The sequence below is a fragment of the Ovis canadensis genome, chromosome 3 (assembly GCF_042477335.2).
Source record: "Ovis canadensis isolate MfBH-ARS-UI-01 breed Bighorn chromosome 3, ARS-UI_OviCan_v2, whole genome shotgun sequence".
In the NCBI taxonomy this organism is placed as follows: Eukaryota; Metazoa; Chordata; class Mammalia; order Artiodactyla; family Bovidae; genus Ovis; species Ovis canadensis.
This window is the reverse complement of record NC_091247.1, coordinates 19,175,975-19,197,325: the sequence shown is the minus strand read 5'-3', so window position 1 is coordinate 19,197,325 and position 21,351 is coordinate 19,175,975. Positions and strand designations below refer to the sequence as shown.

At 46.7% G+C, this 21,351-nt stretch overlaps 1 protein-coding gene across 2 annotated transcripts in view; it reads right to left on the bottom strand.

The window, feature by feature from the left end:
• Positions 1-21,351, bottom strand: part of GRHL1 (grainyhead like transcription factor 1) — a 49,201-nt gene that overhangs the window by 14,595 nt on the left and 13,255 nt on the right. For both annotated transcript variants that reach the window (XM_069580189.1, XM_069580190.1), the window contains exons 8-9: positions 21,142-21,236; positions 2,763-2,921 (exon numbers count right to left, since the gene is read on the bottom strand). In XM_069580189.1, the coding sequence (XP_069436290.1) occupies positions 2,763-2,921; positions 21,142-21,236 (254 nt within the window). The remainder of the gene's footprint in view (positions 1-2,762; positions 2,922-21,141; positions 21,237-21,351) is intronic.

Here is a 21,351-nt window from a genome sequence, read left to right as displayed (position 1 = left end):
ACATCACTAATGTAGCAATACACACAAACTTGCCCATCACCACTGCTACGTGACGCTGATGCAAACACTACGTCCCTGACGGAGAAGAACAGGCGAAGGTCATCAGGCTCCTCGCCGTTACCGTCTGGGGTTGGTCTGTGTCTTGCTCAGTTCCTTCTGATGGTCTAAAAATAACTCCATATCAAAGTCTTTGCAACCCCATGGACAGTAGCCTGCCAGGCTCCCTTGTCTGTGGGATTTCCCAGGCAAGAATACTGGAGTGGGTTGCCATTTCCTTCTCCAGGGGGATCTTCCCGACCCAGGGATCAAGAACCTGCATCTCCTGCATTAGCAGGAGGGTTCTTTACCAGTGGGCCACCAGGGAAGCCCCCAGACCCGCCTAGCAGACCTGGAAGATCCAACAGAAGACCTGGAAGATGCAACTATTTCCAAAGAGGTTCGCCAGATCTCAGCACAAGGCTCAGGAAGACTCATGGCTGACAGGCACACCCGACAGCCAGCAAGGTCAAGGTCACAGCCTTTGGTGTCCTGTAAGATCCCAGGAGCCAGGAAACCCCGAGTGAGGAGGAGGATGGAACCACTGCAACAACCCAGAACTGACACGGGAATCCACAGCTAGGCTACCGAAGCCACAGTCCGTGTGCTCAAAGAGCCTGTGGGAAAAACTGAACATGGTAAGCAGAGTCTTGGAAGATATAAAATAGATCCAAACTGATCTTCCAGAGATGAAAGCTACATAGGTGGGACTGCAGCAGTGTGGACAAGGCACAGGGAAAGATGTGAGCACATGTGAAAAAAAATTTTTTAATTAAATGGATAAAATTTTAACCTCTCCCTAGAATTTTTAGAAAAAGGACATGGACATAACAATTGTTTTTCTTTTGGCTCTAAGAAGGATGTGGCATGAACGAAGGAAATCTGAGTCGGGGTCAGAGACCTCTGCTCCAGAGCAGATGTGACTTACCACTGGTTAAGATGCAGCATGTGAGAAAGTGGGGGGCAGGCAGGGGGAACGGAGGAGGAATGAGGGCCCTAAGAGACGCCCACGTCTGATGCCCAGAGCCTGGGCCTCTGTCGCTTCCACAGCAAGAGGAGGAGGCTGGGCTGACTGCAAGACAGGCAGAGTCACAAGTGTCCACACAGCGGAAGAGCCAGAGGAGGAGGGGGCAGGATGGCTTTCAAGGCGGGCGCGGCCACGAGCCAAGGTTGTGGGCAGCCCTAGACAGTGGAAAGGCAGGGGAACGGGTTCTCCACGAGAGACTCCAGACGGAATCATGCTTCTGCCACCTTGACTTTTGCCCAGTAAGACTTGGGTCAGACTCCCTGACCTACAGAACTGGAAGGTGACAGATGCGTGTCATTTCGAGCCACTAAGTTTGGGGTCATTTGTCAACAGCAACAACAGAAGACTAATACAACTGATACAACATGACGAGGCACATGGAAGGTACTCGATAAACATCACTGGACCTGCCCTTTGGACCTGGAAGGTCTCAGGCTCAGTCCTTGGAGCCGACACAGTGCTCCATGCACCCAAAGCACAAGTCAGGACACCAGGCCTCTGATGGCAAATTCCCTTCCGGGTTCTTAGCACCTTCTAAAAAAATCTTCATAACACAGAGGTTCAAACAGGATGAAAAGAGGGGACTAGCAAGAAAAAAAAATACAACCCGGTGTTTCTGAGTGGGAAAAGTCAGAGTCATCTTCAATCTTAGTTCAGTGGACAGTTCTGCCCCATTCTGGAGGACACCACTGTCTCCAATCCCCATGGCACCAGGGCCTGCCAGCTTCTTTCTGGATTTAATCCAGCTGAGCGCTGCACCTGGCAAAAGTGCCCATCTCTTCTCCAGAAAACAAGGAGTCACAGCAGAGAAAAGGAATGACACTGACATCATGTGGGTCCGTGCTCTTGCTTCCCACCCACCTGCTGCTGTCAGCAAGAATCCGAAGCTCACCTTCCCTTGCCTTAGTGAGCTGCCGGACAACCTGCCAAAAAGCCTGGAGGGAGCTGTACCAGTGATGACGCAGACTGGGAGTCCTCGGACACAGAGCTCAGGAAGAGCTCCAACTCCAGGCCACTGCCCACAGGTCCCTGTGAGCTGAGGGCCCACCCAGGACTGGGGGCAGTGTCCCTGCGTCCTACCCTGTCAGGCATGCCCGACAGAACGTGCTTATCGACACTTCTGGTTTTTCAGTCAAAAGGAGATTGGTTTTCTCCCCTGAATTATGTGATTTTGCATAGCTAAAACATGAACTGCTAATTTAAGATCAGCTATATTATGTGATCAGCAATATATGCTTCAGTTCTATTAGTTGCTCAGTAGTGTCCGACTCTTTGCAACCCCATGGACTGCAGCACGCCAGGCTTCCCTATCCATCACTAACTCCCGGAGCTTGCTCAAACTCATGTCCATCAAGTTGGTGATGCCATCCAACCATCTCATCTTCTGTTGTCTCCTTCTCCTCCTGCCTTCAATCTTTTCCAGCTTCAGGGTCTTTTCCAATGAGTCAGTTCTTCCCATCAGCTGGCTAAAGGATTGGAGTTTCAGCATCAGCATCAGTCCTTCCAATGAATATTCAGGACTGATTTCCTTTAGGATGGACTGGTTGGATCTCCTTGCAATCCAAGGGACTCTCAAGAGTCTTCTCTAACACCACAGTTCAAAGTACATCCTTACTGGACTTAAGTATAAGAAAGGCCCTGGTCTTTTCCTATGAGAAAGGGTAGATTCTAAGTGTCTACATCCAGTCGATGGCCTTACCTTGTCACAGAAGACCTTTATCTGGCAGTATGCCCGATGCACAGGCTTGTTGCTGCGGTTGTTATAGCTGTAGGTGTCAATCTGGATGTTCAGAGGTAACCCCTTCACACCCTTCTGAGAAGAGAAGTCTGTGCTCAAGCAGTTCACGGAGATGAAAACCTGCAAACGGAAGAAAAAGATTCTGTAAGCAACAGGCACCGACAGTAACCCCTTGCACAGCTGGTAAAAATACTAACACCATGGAAATGATTCAGATAATGCTTGAAACGAGAGCTCATCTTCTCATTTAAAAGAAGATTTTTTTTTTAAGAAGTAATAAGGGGTTAATTTAAAATCACTTTTGGTCATAGGAATGACAGCTCTGATCCCTGTCAATTCTCCTCCTAATAGGAAGGTGGATGAGGCCGGTTGTCTTTCTTGATGTCATCATTAAAAGTTTCAAGGGGCACAGGTGCTCTTTGCAGCTTTTTGAGAGCCTGCTGCAAACTCTTTGGGGATTCTGCCTGCATTTGTGTCTCTACCATCTCCTAGGATAACCTGTAAAACCTATTTTCCAACATCCTGGAGTTTATGAACTTAGTGAGTCACACGACTGAAGTGGCACTGAAGGCTGTTACAGAGACTCAGGTTAATCCTGTACACAAGCATGAACATGCTCAGGGACCCCACCCGCCTCCCCGTATCTGTGAGTCTGGATTTTAACCTCCTCATGCCTGGGAAATCCCATGGATGGAGGAGCCTGGTAGGCTGCAGTCCATGGGGTCGCAAAGAGTCGGACAGGACTGAGCGACTTCACTTTCACTTTTCACTTGCATGCATTGGAGAAGGCAATGGCAACCCACTCCAGCGTTCTTGCCTTGAGAATCCCAGGGACGGAGGAGCCTGGTTGGCTGCCATCTATGGGGTCGCACAGAGTCGGACACGACTGAAGCGACTTAGCAGCAGCAGCATGCCCGGTCCACAGCTGTTTGAGTTCCCAGTCAATGCTGTCATTTTAGAATTTATTTCTGATGCATAAGCACCACATGGTGGGTATTACTGGAACTACAGTTTTTAAAACAGCCTGGCACATTTGAAGGCCCCAGACCCTTATTTTGGATTATGGCCAGTCCATGAGGTGACAACCCAGCAGCGCTAACAGCTAAACACAGGCCTCCTACACTGGTGCACTGTTAGTGAGTGAGTGCAAGTCGCTCAGTCGTGTCCGACTCTGTGACCCCATGGGCCATACAGTCCATGGAATTCTCCAGGCCAGAATACTGCGGTGGGTAGCCTTTTCCTTCAGGGGATCTTCCTGACCTAGGAATTGAACTGGGGTATCCCACACTGGAGGCAGATTCTTGACCAACTGAGCTATCAGGGAAGCCCCAAACTACATGGTAAATACTCAGTAGCCTAGGTCCATTTTCTCCATTTGGCACTTTTTTTAATAAAAACTTTTCATTTTGTGTTGGGGTCTAGCTGATTAACAATGTTGCGACAATTTCAGGTGAAGAACGAAGGGACTCAGCTACACGTATACAGGTATCCACTCTCCCTCAAGCCCCTTCCCATCCAGTCTGCCACAGAACATCAAGCAGAGTTCCAAGAGCTGTTGGCATCTTTCTTAATACTTGGCACAGTTTCTGATCTAGTACTGCCTTACCTTGCCTATCATTTTTTCTTTCCGTTTACCTAACTTTCAGCATATGAGCAAATTGCTCTAATTTTTTAAATACATACATCTAGATACACAGGCAAAGTAGCACATGTGAATTTCAGATCTATAGAAACTCAAGGCTTTGACTTTATACCTTTTCATATACGTTTTCTTAAAAAACATTTCATGTACAATCTATAAGTCCAACTTAAAAAGTTAGTCTATGGAATAGATGAAAGAAGGACAAACAGAATCGCAGACAGAAAGACAACAGTTCATGCAAACAACAGAACGCATACAGTAACCGAACGGTCACATTTTCTATTTAACTTGGTAGAAAATCTAAGCTTTTCTCTTATCACTCTAGGCCACAAGGCTCAATTCCTAACTCAAAAACAGCTGCCTGGGAAAACTACACTTTACCCTCCACAATTCCAGGAAGTCTTTGCCCCAAAGTGATATTCCCTTTACAAGAGGATTTCACGGTAATCCAACCTAAAACCTAACCTCCCCTGGCTTCCCAGCATCAAGTTTCTATTCAGAGCAGAAGTAAGCAGGCGCCAAATCCCAGGGTCAGTATAAACACGGAGCCTTCAGAGAGACACCGCTCTCCCTGCCGTCCACGACTCCTTGTGATCACTTTCTTGTATACGTTCTTCAATCTTTTAACACCAACTCTTTCCAAACCTGGCAGTTTTCTACATGGGATCAGAGAGAGTGGACAGCATCCCTAATTCAGCATTAAAAAATGCCACCTTGTCTCTGCAGACAAGCAGACATACCAGTAAAAGGTGAACAGCATGTGCAGTGTCTGGTCCAGGAACACGAAGTTCAGAGTCAGTGGGCTAAAGGCCCGCAGGAGGAAGACGAGGGCGGCACGGGAACACGCCGGACAGTCCCAGGGACAGCCAGCCCTGAGGGGGACACGCCGGCCCTGAGGGGGACATGCATGCCGTGTCTAAGCCTCAACCAAAGGCTGACAAGGGGGCAAGATGCCGTACGGACGTCCTAGCAAGCAGTGATGTGGTCAGCAGGAAAGGCTTTGGTCTGAAAATCGAAGTGTCCAGTTTTGGTCCCAGCCCTGTCACTAACTGTGCTCTGACATGGGCCAGGGTCCACTGGCCAAGCACAGGGTTGCTGAGACCACCCCTAGCTGACTTTTAACTGCAGAGCCGGGTTGGAATTCATACTGAAAGATGATGAACCCTACATTCCTACCCTGTAAGTCTAGTATAACAATTTTGTGTAATATGTTGATCAATCAACTTTTACATATCACACTCTTAAAAGAGTACCATGTAAGGTTGCCACTTAAAGCAATCATACTAACTACTTGTATAAAATTAAGAATCTTGTGCAACAGTGGTTCTCAAAGTGTGGCCAGAACATCAGCCTGCCTGGAAGTGTGAGCACTGGACACCCTGACTTGCCTGGAAGTCTGGTATCAGCCTGTACCAGCTGCCCCTGCTGTTCCTGCTTCCAGCGGCCCGGGGTGGGTTTTGGGCTTGAGGACAGTTTCAGGTCCTCTCTGGTCATTCTCGTGGTTGGCCAAGAGAAAACCACTGCTGTCAAGTAAGTAACTGTTTACGAACTTACACACTTTGAGCCATAAAAGAGCTCCTTTGGCTCCAAAACTCTGAGGTTAGTAAAACAAGTTCCAATGTATGATTTCTTTTCTTTAAGAAGTTCAGATGTGCTTACATGTGTTTATATTTATCCCATCAGGCATTTTTATATTAAAAAAATTTTTTACAGAGATACAGTCCTATCAAATAATAGTGTTCATTTAATCAATGGAAAGATAAAGATTAAAGCATCTGCTCAACCTTACTATTCAACAAGGTCATGCAAATCCTCAAGAATTCCTAGCTTAGAAGATAAACAGACCAGAGAAGGGGGTCTGTCAGACTGTACTTAAGTTTATTCCTCGTGTGACGTTTGGTTTTCACAGGAGCTGATGAGTGGGGATGAGCTGTGCGTCTGGATGGGGGTGTCAGGCTGACTGCTGGTGTTGTCCCCAAGGAGGACAGAGGCCAGCCTTTCTGTTCCTGGGGCTGGGACACAGCACATGCTCAGCATGTAGGTTTTTAACAAGAGAAAGAAAATGTAGAGAGAGGAGTGAATAAACACAACCGAGATATATGAGGGAGTTCTCAAGTATTCATCTAAACCAGGAGTGGGCTAACTTTTTCTGCTGTGTCTGATAAAAGAGTTTTCACCTTCATGGGCCAAATGCGACCACCCAGCTCTGCAGTGATGGTGCTAAAGCCGCCGCCACAAACAACACGTGAGCAGAGAAGGGTGGTGGTGCCTTGAGAATAGGCCGCTGGATGGCCAGGGCCTGAGGGGCAGTCTCCAAGCCGCTGGGATGTAACTGATCTTCACATCACCACAACGTGGGAACAGTGAGGAAGTGTCAGGCCCTTTTTGTGACTCAGCGTTTCCACTTTGCACACAAGTGGCCTTCTGAGAAGACAGGCGCTGGGGACGTCTCACCAGTGTGACCTCTCCCATGGACCCCCGCCTCCCTATCAACATAGCCCAGACTTGCCGAGGGGACTCCACCAAGTCATGAAGGAGAAGCGTGGTGTCCGGGAATCTTTATTTAGGAAGGTGACACACTTTTCGACAGAGAGACAGCAAATGTACGACACAAGACAGAGCTCTGCCCCGGGTCCTGGGGCAGCAACAAGACAGGGGTGTTCTGATCCTCAGCCGTGTCAACCCCAGAGTCTGGTTCTACCTGGCAGCTTGGCCTTGACTTGACCTTGGACAACAGGCCAAGTTACCCACGTCTGGATAAGACAGAATGTTCAGACCATTCTCACTGTGTAGAGAAATACTTTCTATAATGAGATTACAGAAAAACTCCAATATCCACTAAAGAAGGTAGGAAAGAGATAGAAAGAGGAACTATTACGCATCCATCCTCCTCTATAAAACCCAAGTATGTGTGCACGCACACAGACACACACAGATACACACACACTTTAAAGAGTCTTATATCTCAAATCTGAGAGTAGGCCGAATGATACACAACCTTCCTTCTTCAGAATGACGTAAAGATCTTTAAGAACTCAAATAATGACCCTTACTCTACTTTCGTATTTCTTTACCACTGATTTAGAGGAAAAGTTAGATTTTATTCAAATAATTGGAACATAAACTCAAAAGATGAGCAATCAATGTCCCCATCCAAAATCACTAGAGGAAAAAAAAAACCTAACCCTCCCCCCCGCCACACACACACAAAACCCTGCTAAACAGGTGAAAGATGCTTGGCAAGATTCCTCTTTCAATGTCCAGCCCATTTTTCTAAGACAGTTCCTCATTACTAGCTGAGAATTCACGAACTTATAACTTTTCAAAAAACCTAATTTTGTTTTCATGTACTTAGACTTTTTCAAAAGATTTAATTTTGTCCTCAAAACTCAGTTTGAAAATAAAAACAAAAGAATAAAGAATTGCATTATCAAAGAAGTAACTTGTATAGATTTTTTTTCATTCCAAATGTTGACAAGCACAGAACCAACAAGCAATCAGACCCTGAGCTAGTTTACGATGATGTTCCCAGGAAGCATTATGGCAGCCACACAATACAGCTCACCAGCCAGCTGCTGTGCCCACTGCTACCCCTCAGATGGGAAGAAAGAGAGGAGGAAGACAGAGGGAACCAGCGTGCTCAGAAGACAGCCGCAGTGAGCAGCTCACGTTCCAGCAGGTGGAGAGAACACGGCTGAGAACAGATTCTATAAACTCTCAACTTGTATGCTCTTCGGGGGTTTCATCATCTATACCACCAACCAAGACATAATTCCAGAAAACTTACTGACTCTCTAGTCTAAAGGGAATAGTCAGATGTGTGAGCTGAAACAAGTGAATTTCATTTGTAGGGAGAAGTTCTAGAAATATTGTTTATCTACCTAATTCACAGAAAGAAAGCACTAACAAAGTAATCAGAATTCATAAGGTGAAAGTTACAAAAGTTATAAGCAGTTTAGTCAAAAGCTGAGTGATGAGACTGATTGATTTAAATATATTAGGTTAATTTTCATAAACAAAAAGGCTTTTCTTATCAAAAATCTACCACAACAGTCATACTCACTCCCTACTATTCTTCACATACAAGGAAAGAAACTGAGAGCCAGATAATACAGCCTTAATTTTTTTCCCCACTGATTTTGGTGAAATTTTACACGTTATTATAAGACAATGACATTGCTGCTATACTGGTGAAAATCATTTCCTCTGACTTTCATAGTATGGTTTTCTCAATGCGAGGAAAGAAAAATTTCAAAATGTGAACCTTTAGATTCACTGAGAACCTTCTGAACCACCCTTATGACAGTTTGGATCAAATTTTCTTAATTAAACTTTTTTTTTAAGGAATAACCTTTTCATTTTAAGGGCTCTAATTTTTACATTATGATAAAGTATCAAAGCAACGCTCATAAGTGAGAGGTGAGAGTTGAGCCATGTGACGTCACCTCGGTGATGGGGACAACTGAAGAGCTTAGAGAAAGCCTGAAGGAACGGACCTGAGCTCTCAAGGGCTCCGTGTGCCAGCTCCACACTGTTTGGGTTCCACCTCCTTCACAGGACTTTTTATACACACTTTGGGGGGATCCTTATTTTGGGGGCTCAGCTGGTAAAGAATCCGCCTGCAATACAGGAGATCTGGGTTCGATCCCTAGGTTGGGAAGATACTCTGGAGAAGGGAAAGGCTACCCACTCCAGTATTCTGGCCTGGAGAACTCCATGGACTGTATAGTCCATGGGGTCGAAAAGAGTCGGACACGACTGAGTGACTTTCACTCTCCCAATTTATGATAACCTTTATTTCATTCGCTACTGACATCTCTCTTATGACTAAAGACCTAATAACAACTGAAAGGACTTCTCTGAGATGCATTTCCCTAGCTACCCCCAGAGAATCACAGCTCCATATTAGTATCTATCATATGGTAGTTAAGTAGCATCCCTGTGGCCTTTTTCAGGCCAAGGGCCTCTGCACCCATCACTGAGGTCAGGGAAGGGAAGGGGCAAGAGCACCGAACACGCCACCTCTACCGAATCCCTGGCGACTCTGTCGCCCTGTGAGTGCTGCAAGCCAAGGGTCCCCTCCTGCCCGACGATGTGAGATGGAGCTGATGCAATCACGATAGAGAGAACGCGCACATTAAGTCTCATGTGCCTGAATCATCCCGAAACCGTCCTCCCCACCCTGTCCGTGGAAAACCTGTCTTCCGCAGAACCGGCCCCTGGTGCCAAAGAGGCCGGGGACCGCTGCTCTAAGCCCCTTGATGGCAGGGATTATGTGTGATCCATTAAAAAAATTTTTTTTCTCGGTGTTTAGTGTATTTTTTGCATTTCTCCTAAATGGTGCTGAACTAAAAACAGTTAATGAGAGACAGAAAAACCATAGGTAGATAAAAAAAAATCCACTAGATAAAAAATCCACCTCCAAATCTTAATTTAACAAGTTTCAAATCCTAACAAAACTTTAAATACACATAACAGTGCCCTGCCCCCAGAACAGACAAAAACAACCAAAAAAAAAAAAAAAAGCTAATATAAATTTACATAAATTAACCCACCTTTCTTCCAACCCCTAGGAGAGGACTGTCTAAACAATAAAATGGCCACAAATCAGGAAATGAAAAGAGAGAGTCTGCTTCCCTGACATTAGGCAACGATCAAACACCGGGATCACTACAGAACCTTAATCATCTATTCTTACTCAACGGCGCTCAATCACTCACCTCTGTCTATGTGATAGACTAAACTCCTCATCAGTCAAAAGCTGCCTGTGAGGCACCCCACCTGTCCAGCCGTGATCCCCAACACCTACAGCATGTTTCTCAAATGTGAATAACACATGCATCCTTTTTGAAAGAGAAAAAAAGTTCCTTGCCTCCTAAGAACATATCCAATCCTAGTCTGAGAAATATCTGCTCTATTCAAACAGTTGAATGCATAATGTTTGACCACACAGCACCCCCAGGAACTCACCTGGCCTGTGTCTGGCTCTAACTTAATACCTAAGCACAAACACTAGCGATAAAACCTCCTGGCAGCAGCTGGCCACCAGAGTATACCTGTGAATTTAAAAAGTCTTATCACTGAGTTGAAAATGCAAAGAAACTCCAGCCCTGATCTCTTCGGTCCATAGACCCCAAGGATTTGAGACAGCTTGCTTACAGGGTAGGTCCTCACTCGGGCAGAACAGGGCCTCAGGGTCTGGACTCACCTCTTCACCCCACCCCTCACTCACCTTGAGTGTCAGGTTCTGATTTGAGCTCTGCACTCACTCACATCACGGTCACAGGCTCATTCTGGGCTCTGAACACTTGGCTCATTCTTAACTGCTCTTTAGGACTCACGCAAGCGTCGCCTAAGGGAACCTTCTCTCATCTCCCTATTCTAAGGTAAGTTCTACTCTTTTCTGTCTACTTCTATGACTGCGCATACTAGAGCAGCAACCTTCTCCACTAAATTCTGAATTTCCGGAGAACTGGGCCGTGTTCCACTCAGCTTTACATTTCCAAAGCACCCTGGCAGTGCCTGGCCAATAAGAACAAAAAACATTCACTGAATGGATGACCCCCAGATTCCTAAAGTCCAGCCAAACAAAACTGCATGCTGCTGTATGTGAGTTTCATTTGCTGTATTCTGACAATGTACCTGACCCTTTGGCCCTCAAAACAACCTCTGAAACCGGCTCTCTTCTGCCCCCAGTGCACAGATGAGACTTTTTCAAGGTTAGGTATCTTGCTGCCCAAGTTCACAGGTTACTCACTTCACATCTTTTTTCCAAGCACATGTGAACACTGAGGTCATCTTTAGAATCCAGGACATCAAGCAATTTTTCATACACACTGGATATAATTAACTGTAAAATGAACAACTGACTACATATACCCCTCAATCTGGAAAAAGATTATGGAATTTCGAGGCTCACTGATACACAGAGAGGGACAGATACGGTAAGTTCTAGGGCAGAGGTAAGGCCACAAAGTGAGCCATGAGGTGACTGTCTACTGTACTGATTTACTTTTACACTTTAAAGTATTATGTACAGTGACATCTTTCCTCTACAGCAACTGCAGGTACCTAACAGTGGGATGTGATAATTAGGCATGTTCTCCCTTCACATGGTAAACGTATGTGGGGAGCACATCAGAGCATGCCTGATTAGAATTCCATGTGGGTCACTGTGAATTAAGCGCACACTCAGACAGTTCGAGGGAGTTCTAACTGCCTGGTAAATACAAGCAAGGAAAGAGAAGAGATCTAATAGGAGAAGGAAAAGAAAAAAAGAAAAATGGGGTGATTTAACTGTGGAAGATGCTTCAGAAAGCTGATAACCAAAAAATGTTTTATATCCCAAGAATGCACTTCTCCTTGTTGCGCTCCCCAGAAACGTTTACCTAGCTCCCCACAGAAGCATTTACATAGCTTCCTGTCATACGTCTACGACTTTCTTACAAGATTCGAGCATCGTAGCAGCTAAGTCCTGGTACTGTTTCCCATGCTACAATACATCAGAGCACTTCTGCAGAATGAGCTGTTGCAGGTGCCTCTGAAATTCACAGGAGCTACTCTGGGGGCAGGAATAAGGGATAAGAAAGGTCCCATCAGACGGCCTTTGCAAAAACACTCTGCAGCCACCATCTCTCAAAGCACAGTGCCCGGTGCCGTCTCTTCCATAAAGTCTTCGCCTCCCTTAGCTGAAGGGACCCCCTTAATCTGGAAACCTTGGGAGCATTTTTTAAACCTCACTTATGACCTGTACATCACATAAAAAGTGTCCCCTCTTTTGAGGACAGGCTTTCTGCTTATACTGTTTTTCACTCCCTCAGAGTGATCCTAGAGAGAAAAGCACAATGAATAATGTGCTGAATGAACGGAACATACCGTCCACACAGTAGCAACAATTAACTACCTTGCATAGCATTTCCTGGAAGGGAATTTGTCAAGGGAGAATGGTGCTTTCATCTTGGAAGTTAAGACTGTACACGACAAGGATTTTCGAAAAGCATCAGCCTGCACAGCTGAGGGCATGCCTGATCAGAATTCCATGTGGGTCACTGTGAATTAAGCGCACACTCAGACAGTTCGAGGGAGTTCTAACTGCCTGGTAAATACAAGCCAGGAAAGAGAAGACATCTAATAGAAAAAGGAAAAGAAAAAAAGAAAAATGGGCTGATTTAACTGTGGAAGATGCTTCAGAAAGCTGATAACCAAAAAATGTTTTATATTGCAAGAATGCACTTCTCCTTGTTGCGCTCCCCAGAAACGTTTACCTTGAACGTGAGCATCACCTGGCTCAGAATCTGGCTACTCAACACCTTAACTCAAGAGAGACACAGCGTCCAGTTGTGGCTCAGGCTCTGGAGAGTCAGGCAGTAAAAGATAAATGGGACACAGATAACCAAGCCAGAGCCAGGACCTATGCCTCCTGCACAAATCTGTGCTCTTGAAATCACAGCGACACAATGAACACAGAGAGCCTGAAGAAGTTCCTAGTGGAAAAACTGTGTTGCAGCAGAAAACAGGGGAAAGAGTGACCCTCAAGGGGCTGCGAGCAGAAGGCTCTTTTCTGATCGGGAGGCATGAAATCAAAGGTTCCAATATTCCAAATCAAACAGGGCTTCTACGCCCAAGTTCCAGGTGACTTCCTGTAACTCACGAGACTTAGCTGATGCCTCGGCCCCGGTAGGCAGTGGCAGCCCTCGTGGGTATTGTCCCAGCTGCCTCTGGGAGTCATTACTGCTTTAACTCATTCTAGTATTAAACTCAACTTAGTCAAAGAGATCCTATTCATAATCTCGTTCCTGGGATGTAACTGATCTGCTAAGTTGAAAGCAGGAATCCTAGAACAAGCTTTCATTTAACTCATTTCCACATCAGTCAAAAAAAAAAAACACTTGAAAATATTTCTAAGTCGCTTTTCTTAGTTAGAAACCTCCTGACAAATTAAATTACAACGTGAGATCAACAGCATAGGTTTATTCTCACCCCAAATCTAACAGCACTACTTCAAGATAACAAAATCCCCAATTTTCCAATGCGTGTATAGGGAAGTTACGCCAGCTGAAACCAATGGAGTAGGAAACGGTTTAAAGGAAGGGATCAAGGTCCAAGCCTAATCAGACAGGAGCATCTACTGAGTACTCTACAGCAGACACCTAACCTTCAACATTCCCTCTCCCTCAGCTGTGGGGGGAGGACCCAAACCAACCAACTCTGATTATCTCAGTTCTGCAGGAGCCTAGTCGCTCCCCTGCTTACTCCCGATGCGCAGGCCTAATTAATTAATTACACCCCAGAAGGTATCAGAGGCTGAGTCAGGACAGAGACGCAGAGTCCAGCTCCACCACTGACTCATCGGCTAATCCCAGGAAAGTCACACCTCCCCACTATTCTGATGACATGCTGGGAGTAAAAAGTCCCACTATAGAATTAACATCGGCATGAAACAAGAGCCTTCAAACGTGCGACCAGCGTGTGCGTGCGTTCTTTCTTAGACGATCAGACGGCCATCAGGAGAGGAGAGAAAGAACAGGAAGGCTGGGTGGCGAGGGGAGGGGTGTGGAGAGAGCAAAGCACCGACTTGCAATCTTCTGCCAGCAACGTGGGGCGTCTCCCCAAAGACAACACAAGGGTCTAGTCATCGCCCCAACTGCGGCCACAGCGCTGCCTTCCCACGCCACCCACACGTCAGCTTTGGTCTCTGCAACAGATTGCAGAGAGCCGGGAGAAGTCCCAAAGACAAAGGAAGAGAAGGGGAGAGAGAAAAGCTTCCTGGAGGCACCGGCGGGCCGTCTTCCCTCTGTCACGTCCTACAGGCAGGGCCTGGTGAACTTAAGGACACTTGGCAGATACAGTGGCTTGGCACCTGTTGTCCCAAATAAACAGAATGATTGTTTGAAATGCGAAGATCTGGATGCAGGTGCGAAGCAAGCCAAACACAGACCACATGCCAGCATCTCTAGTACAGAGTATAGGACCGGGAGCAGACGGTCACAAGGGCAGGCTTGGCCAGCAAGCTGACTTCCAGTCAAAATTTCAAATTAGACGCTAGAACTTTTTTTAAAAAAGCTGAAGAAAAAAGTGCTTAACTGGGTAATTAATATTGAGTCCACTTATTTTTACTACTAGATTTGGAGTCTCACACGAGCCTTGTTAAAAAAAAAAAAAAAAAGAAAATCTTAACTCCCAAGTCCTACACTGTCCCCAAATCTCTATTCCAGGTAAATTCAGTTATGACTAATAATGTCCGGGTAGAGTCAACCCTCTCTGGCTGAGATGACAGACTCAGAAAACCACTCGAGATGGAATTTCCAGGAAGGACCCAGGAGCAGGCGGGTTAAGGTGACAAAGCGTCAGAGAAGAAAGCTTGAGAGACAGCTCATTGCTTTGTGACCGCGGCAGGGCGGAGGGAGGGGGAAACTCTGACCCGCCCCACTCCAGAAAGACTGAAAAACAAGTTTAAGTGACAGCACTTTTTCATAGAGGCTGACACAGTGCCTCAAACCCGTTTCACAAGATGCAGGTTTCACTACCAAACTGAGGCTTTCTTCAGCTGCCAAGTGCCTCCCTCGTCCAACCAAAACCATCACGGCCTGGCCCTCACCCGCAGACGTGTGCGGCAATGAACGTGCGCTTTTGGCACCTGCAGGTTCGGGAGGCCCACCGGGAATCGGCGCATTCGGTCTAACCACGGGGCCGACCTCCGGCCCGGACACTAGGGTAACATGTGAAACGCTTCCAGCCCAAGCCCAACAACCCTCGCTCTAAAAAGAGAAAGCTCCCTCGTAGTCAGACCCAGGGCAGTCTCTTGAGAGTCAGCTTTCCAACTACAAAGTCAAGAATTCATCCCATATCGTCTAATGAAAGGCATTCCCCACACATTTCCATTCCAGAAAAATTTCTCATCACTTTCAGTTCTGATCAAACCACAGCTCAAAGACTATTCATTCCCTGTAGAGGAGAGTGACTTTCTGGTACCAACATTTTTTATCTTTCACTTTCACGTACTTTCCAACTGCATGGTGTAGAAAGAGGGTCAGCTCAGAAGCCCCCGGGCTCCCTTGAGTTCCTCTAGGGTCTAAGGACAGGACGCTTGGAGAGTCCAGCCCGCATCTGGCTGGACTCCGAAAGTCTCATACCTCCATTTTAAAAGTAACAATGCCTCCTGGCTTCCTCCAGTATTTAGGCCAGGGAAGATACACTTTAGTTTGAAATTCCCTGCCTACACTTAATTGCAATCGCAAGTAAGATGTCTGACTCACCTCTCCCGCCTCCCTCCCATTCACACTGGGAATTTAAAGTTGAGAAACAAACCAAACCTGCCCCATGCTTAATGCAACCAGGGTGGCAACACCTTCTTTTACTGGAGCGCTTGCTGGGTGCTTCACCAGGATGGAATCCCTCTAAATGCAAGCAGTAGGCTCACTCCAAACAAACTAAAGACTACTCTCATGATGAATTCCAAATATTATGCTTAGATGAAACAACAAACTGTTATTATACTCATAAACCTGCATCCCACAAGCACACACAGAAAGCCTTAAGTTCGAGTCACCAGCACAGGTCCACCCCTGTCATCCTGTGGCAGGAGTGCCGTAGCCCTCTGCTGAGACAGGGAACAAAGGGAAAGACCGCCACACTCCAGCCCAACCCAGGCTCTCGGTGCTCCTGGTGGGCTCTGTGTTCTACTCCAATCCTCTTTACTTTGTAACACGAGCCTCTCGGTGACACAGAACACATTCGGCGCAGAAGGACAACCCGGCAGAATGCCTTGGCGTTTCTCCTGAGAGCTGGCACGTTAGAATTCAAAGCACACAGCGCTCTCTCCCCCATGAGGGAGAGGATGCTCTGATCTGGTCCTGTCTCTTCTCTGTGGGCCCCGGCCCTGCCCCAAAGGTGAACCAGGCAAGGGAACTGAACCAGGAAGAGACGAACGGCGTGTTGAAACGGGCTCTGACCACCCCCTCCCAGAGATGAGATCTTGCCAAGAGGAGAAGAAGGCGCAGCTCCATCCACCGCAAGAGCCCTCCTCCCACCCGACCTCGAGCACCTCCTCCTGCGGGTCCGATGAAGACATCAGGAAGCACAGCCCACAGGACGGACTCTTATGAGTCTTCGGGTGGTTTTAAGCCACGAAGGCAAAATCCAGGAAAGAAACCAAGACTCCACACCTACTCCTCCTCTGATGGTGCTCACTTTAGCAGGAGCTGAGCACGTATCTGACAGCAAACTCTTCACTGTTAGTGTTTAGAAGACGAAATTGTGTGATTGGCAGCTGCACCCAACCCACCTGGCAGTAAGAATTTAGAAGTCACCTCTGGAAAAAACCATGTGAGATAGTCCACCTCCCTGGCATTTCATCACATCTTTAAAAGGTATGCTCTATACCCAGGAGCTCAGAGCACATACAGACGATCAAAGCAACGCTGGGCTCTGCTTGCAGCGGCCCCTGCTTTCCTTCCCACCTCCTACACTGTCCAGTTAACTATAACCAAGTATGTCCTGTCCCACTAGCACAACCCCTTCCTGCAAGCGGGGCTCCGCTGGATGCCAGGCTCCCTCAGAACTGGCTGTCCTGGGTCACTTGATTTCATATGGGGGATTTTTGGTTTATAATTTCCACTCCTCTGGAGCCAGACACCACTCATCCAACAATCAGTATAAACTGTTCCCTTGCAGCAAAAGTGCTCTACTTACCAAGGCAATCTGTATTAGTGAATCCATAATGCCTCTCTATTAATAATTAGGGCTGACTTTTAGATGTCTCCCCCTGCCAGGATCACTTCCTGTCCATTTCAAGGTGGAGATGCCTGCCTCCTTGGGTGATCTCACCTGGATGACAAGCAGCAAATGTCTTCCCACCTGGAGGACTGAGCACCCAATTCCTGGGTACTGGGCAGGCGGCACTGCCCGCTAGGTGCCAACACAGGGAAAGCCCCTCAGCATGGTGCCAGGCCTAAACCTGACGTTCAGACAAGGTAATCCTCTCCCCCTAACTCTTTTTTCCCTCTGTTTATTTTAGATCTTCAGGCTTTGAGAGGCCCTTACTCCGTATCACTATCCAAATCTCAATGCTCTTGTAAACTCTTAGATCTGTAGTCCAAGCAAAAAATTAAACCTTGTTCCAGGACGTGAAGGCTATCCAGAACGACTCACTTGACTGGAAACACGGAAACTGGTGCAGAACAGATAACCCCAGCCAATAAGTTATCTGTGTCTCCAGAGTTCATTGGTGAAGTTTCATTTCCTTAGAAACACGATGCTATATTTAGGATCTCAGGCCACAAAAGCCCATTTAACCCGCGATACACCTGAACTACACCAGTGTTTTCAGCCAGGACAGAGCACTGGGCCGGGGCACAGCAGGTGGCTGGATATTTGGAGGATGAAGTTACGAATTCTTGCAACTGGGGGCAAGGGGCACAGCTGGCTTTGGAAGAAATCTTTACAGAGCCCAAGTCTGTGTTTATCTTCCTCCCACCTTCCTTTACGTCGCTCCCGACCCCCGCAGCAATCTCCTAATCCTCCAGGGACCAGTGCCCTCCTACCTGACGAATTCTAAACTCCACCCGAGCACCCCGTTTTAATGTTTTGCAGGGAACCGCTTCTCCCTACCAGAATCACCTCAAGCGTATGACCTCAGTCATAAATCAGGAAGGAAGAAATCTGATGAAGTCATTTCTCAATGAAGTGTGAATGCCAGACGAACTTTAATTTGTCTGGGTACTCCTGACTCTTGAGAAGATGCATGGCTACCCAAACAGACCTAATTTTGTGTGGAGTACAGAAAAATGAACGAACTGGGTCTAGACACAGGAGAGACCAGGGCCGCCACGGGGGCTTGTTTCTAAGACATTTCTGCTTTTCCAAGCAACTTCCTTTTCCCCTGATGCTTTGAAGTCTAATAAACTTTTTTTTAAATATAAGTTTCATAATTTCTTTGCATTTCCATCGTAACAGCAAGTACATGCTTACGCTGGTAAGCGGAGTGTAGACAGGAACAGGAGAAGATGAGTCTAACTTAGATAGGGCTTTCCCCAAAGTAGAACCTAAGCCAAGGTGCTCAAGATTAAACCAGATGAGTCCTAAAAACAATCACCCCTGAAGAACAGTGGAATCTACAGAGAAGATGCTCGTGTTGACCCTGGGCTAGAACTCTGGTCTTAACTTCTCCTGGTGTGGCAAAAAGGGTATATGTTAGGTATCTTTTTTTTTTTAAGTTGGGGGAGAAAGGAATGCCACATGTCTCTAAGAAACCCTATGTTTGTGGGGGAGAATGAACTGGAATTAAGAATCAACAAACACATCCTAATCAAGACAAGAAAGTGGGATGATTTCAGAAACTGAAGTTCAAAAAAAGCCACCTGTACAGGATTCTGCATGTCCATCTGTTCACACTAGTTACCCTGGGGCATCCATTACTTTAAGTGTAAACACAGAAAACATCAACTTGGCCAGGGGAAGCAAAACATCTACAGACTTCATTCCAACAAACGCTTGAAACTGATGCCTGATACTGCTTCAAAAGGCAGCAGCCTCATTAACAAATGACACCAGCACCATCCAGGAGCTGGCAACGGCTGAAAAAAATCAAGTCTGCGCGGGGGTCTGGAAGGGGAAATGAAACTGAATTTACCTACATCACTTAACAACGCTATTAAGACTACTTAGGGACACGCCTCCGACAATATTTCTCTTTAATACAAACATGCTGAAGGCCTTCAGAATGAAACCACCCATTATCCCCACCCGTCAGCCGGGTTTTCATTACTCCCACCCTGAGGAGTGACACAGTGAACAAACAAGCTGCCCTGCCCACACGCAGGGCCTTTCCATCACGACCTCCACGCACCCCGACAAGCACCTGCTGAGTCCTGACGACACCCCAACAGAGCTGGCCACTGTGAGGTTTTCGTTCTCCAAGGGGAACAGGGAGGAAACTGAGCTGGTGAATCAAGGGACCAACCCGAGATCACAGATAAGTCAGAAGAGCGAGTTCAGGACTCAGGGGTGCTTGATCAGCTCCTCCACAATTTCCCCACAGCCCCTCATGGTGATCAGGACAGACTTGCCTGGTTCAAGGACAGAAGCACCCAGGGGTGGGTGGGCAGGGACACAGGGCCTACTCTTCTTATAGGCTGCTTGCACACCAAGCCCTATTTAAGGCATCTCATTTCAGAATAACTGCAGCAACTATATAAAGTGGAAAGTTCACTTTTCCTTCTACTAGCTTCTCCGCAGTGTTTGTTCCAAATTCTGGGATAAGCAGCCTACAGACGTTTGCATAGGCTGGAGGTGGTCAGCAGGAAAACCTCAGGGCAACTACAAGAACTTAAGCTTCCTAACAGACTGGGGGACCCCATTGACTATACCCTGCACTCTTAAGACGCACTTTTGCTTTAGACAATAAGAAAGGAAAGCAATTATAGTACAAACTTAAAACGGTTCTCAAGAATCCAGTCAGAGAATTTTTTACAAGCAATCAGGCGGGAAAAATTAAATTCGACGATATTTAGCACTTAATGTAGTGTCTTACTCCGCAACTGCTAAAATTCTTGTTGAATAAATAGAAGAGAACTTGAGAAAGGACAGGAAGGTGAGGATAACTTTGAACGTGGACCTTGATAGAGAAAAGCATTCCTACTACTGCCACAAATATTAAGATCAATCTTATATTAACAACTGCCCCAAATTCATATGTTTCTACTGTGTTACCTGAGCTTCCAAACTTTAATGAAAAGAAAATACTGGAACACTGTTCAGTTCAGTTGCTCAGTCGCGTCCAACACTTTGCAACCCCATGGACTGCAGCACATCAGGCTTCCCTGTCCATCACCACCTCCCAAAGCTCAAACTCACGTCCATCGAGTTTATGATGCCATCCAACCATCTCATCCTCTGTCGTCCCCTTCTCCTCCTGCCTTCAATCTTTCCCAACGTCAAGGTCTTTTCCAATGAGTACTAATATTTTATACTAAAAGAAGAGAAGGCTGTAGGAAGGGCAGGAATGACTTGAAAACATACTTAGTTTTTCTTAAAAGGTACTAAAACTTCCAAATGACCATCTGAACTGGAGGCAGTTCTTCACTTGTCAAAGCCTGAGAGAGAAGAGCCGTAGTAACCAAGTTGCCTTCGCAAGGCATCAACGTGAGATGGAACCCGCTGATGACAAGCTGTAGAAACTCCCCCAGCTTCACGGTCCTATTCCGACAACCCTTACAACATGCCTGGAGTGGGGCAGAAATGGATTAACTCCACTTCACAAAGGAGGAAGCAATGCCCACACTCAGGAGTCCAAACTGAGGCCGGATAGTGGCTGCTGGCTCCGCGAGGACCCTGCTGCCCGGGACATAGTGTCCACCAAGACTGTATTTTGAGGAGGAAGAAAGAACAGAAAAGGGGAGAGGGACGACTCTAGAACATCTGGGAAGACGCTATGCTTCCAGAAAATGTGCACTAATGAAAAGGCAGGAAGTGAGACCCAGCTGGCTAAGGAACAGGACGCGGGGACAGGCCAAGCAGTGGCACTGTTGTTCTCCTGGAGGCCCGTCGTGCTCCGAGCCCCTTGGAACCACGGCTGTGACCTGCCTTCCTAGCCCCGCCTGTTCTCCCTCCTCCATAGCAAAGGAGAGAAAAACTGTGCCAAAAACAACCAGCTGTCAAATCACTAAGCCCCTCCCACTCCTCCAAGAGCTGGTCACCTACCTTTGCTTCATCGTTAATGTCCCAAGTGAAAGAAATGGCATTATAAGCGATCTCCTCGATGTTGCTGATGGTGTTGAAGCTTTCTTTGTAGTCAGCTGGGTGAGGGATGAGAGAGGGAACTCATGATTTCCAGTTTCCAATGTGAGATTATAGCAGTTCACTGTAAGGTTCAGCTTTTCATATAATCCTTGCTGGATAATTTAAATTAAT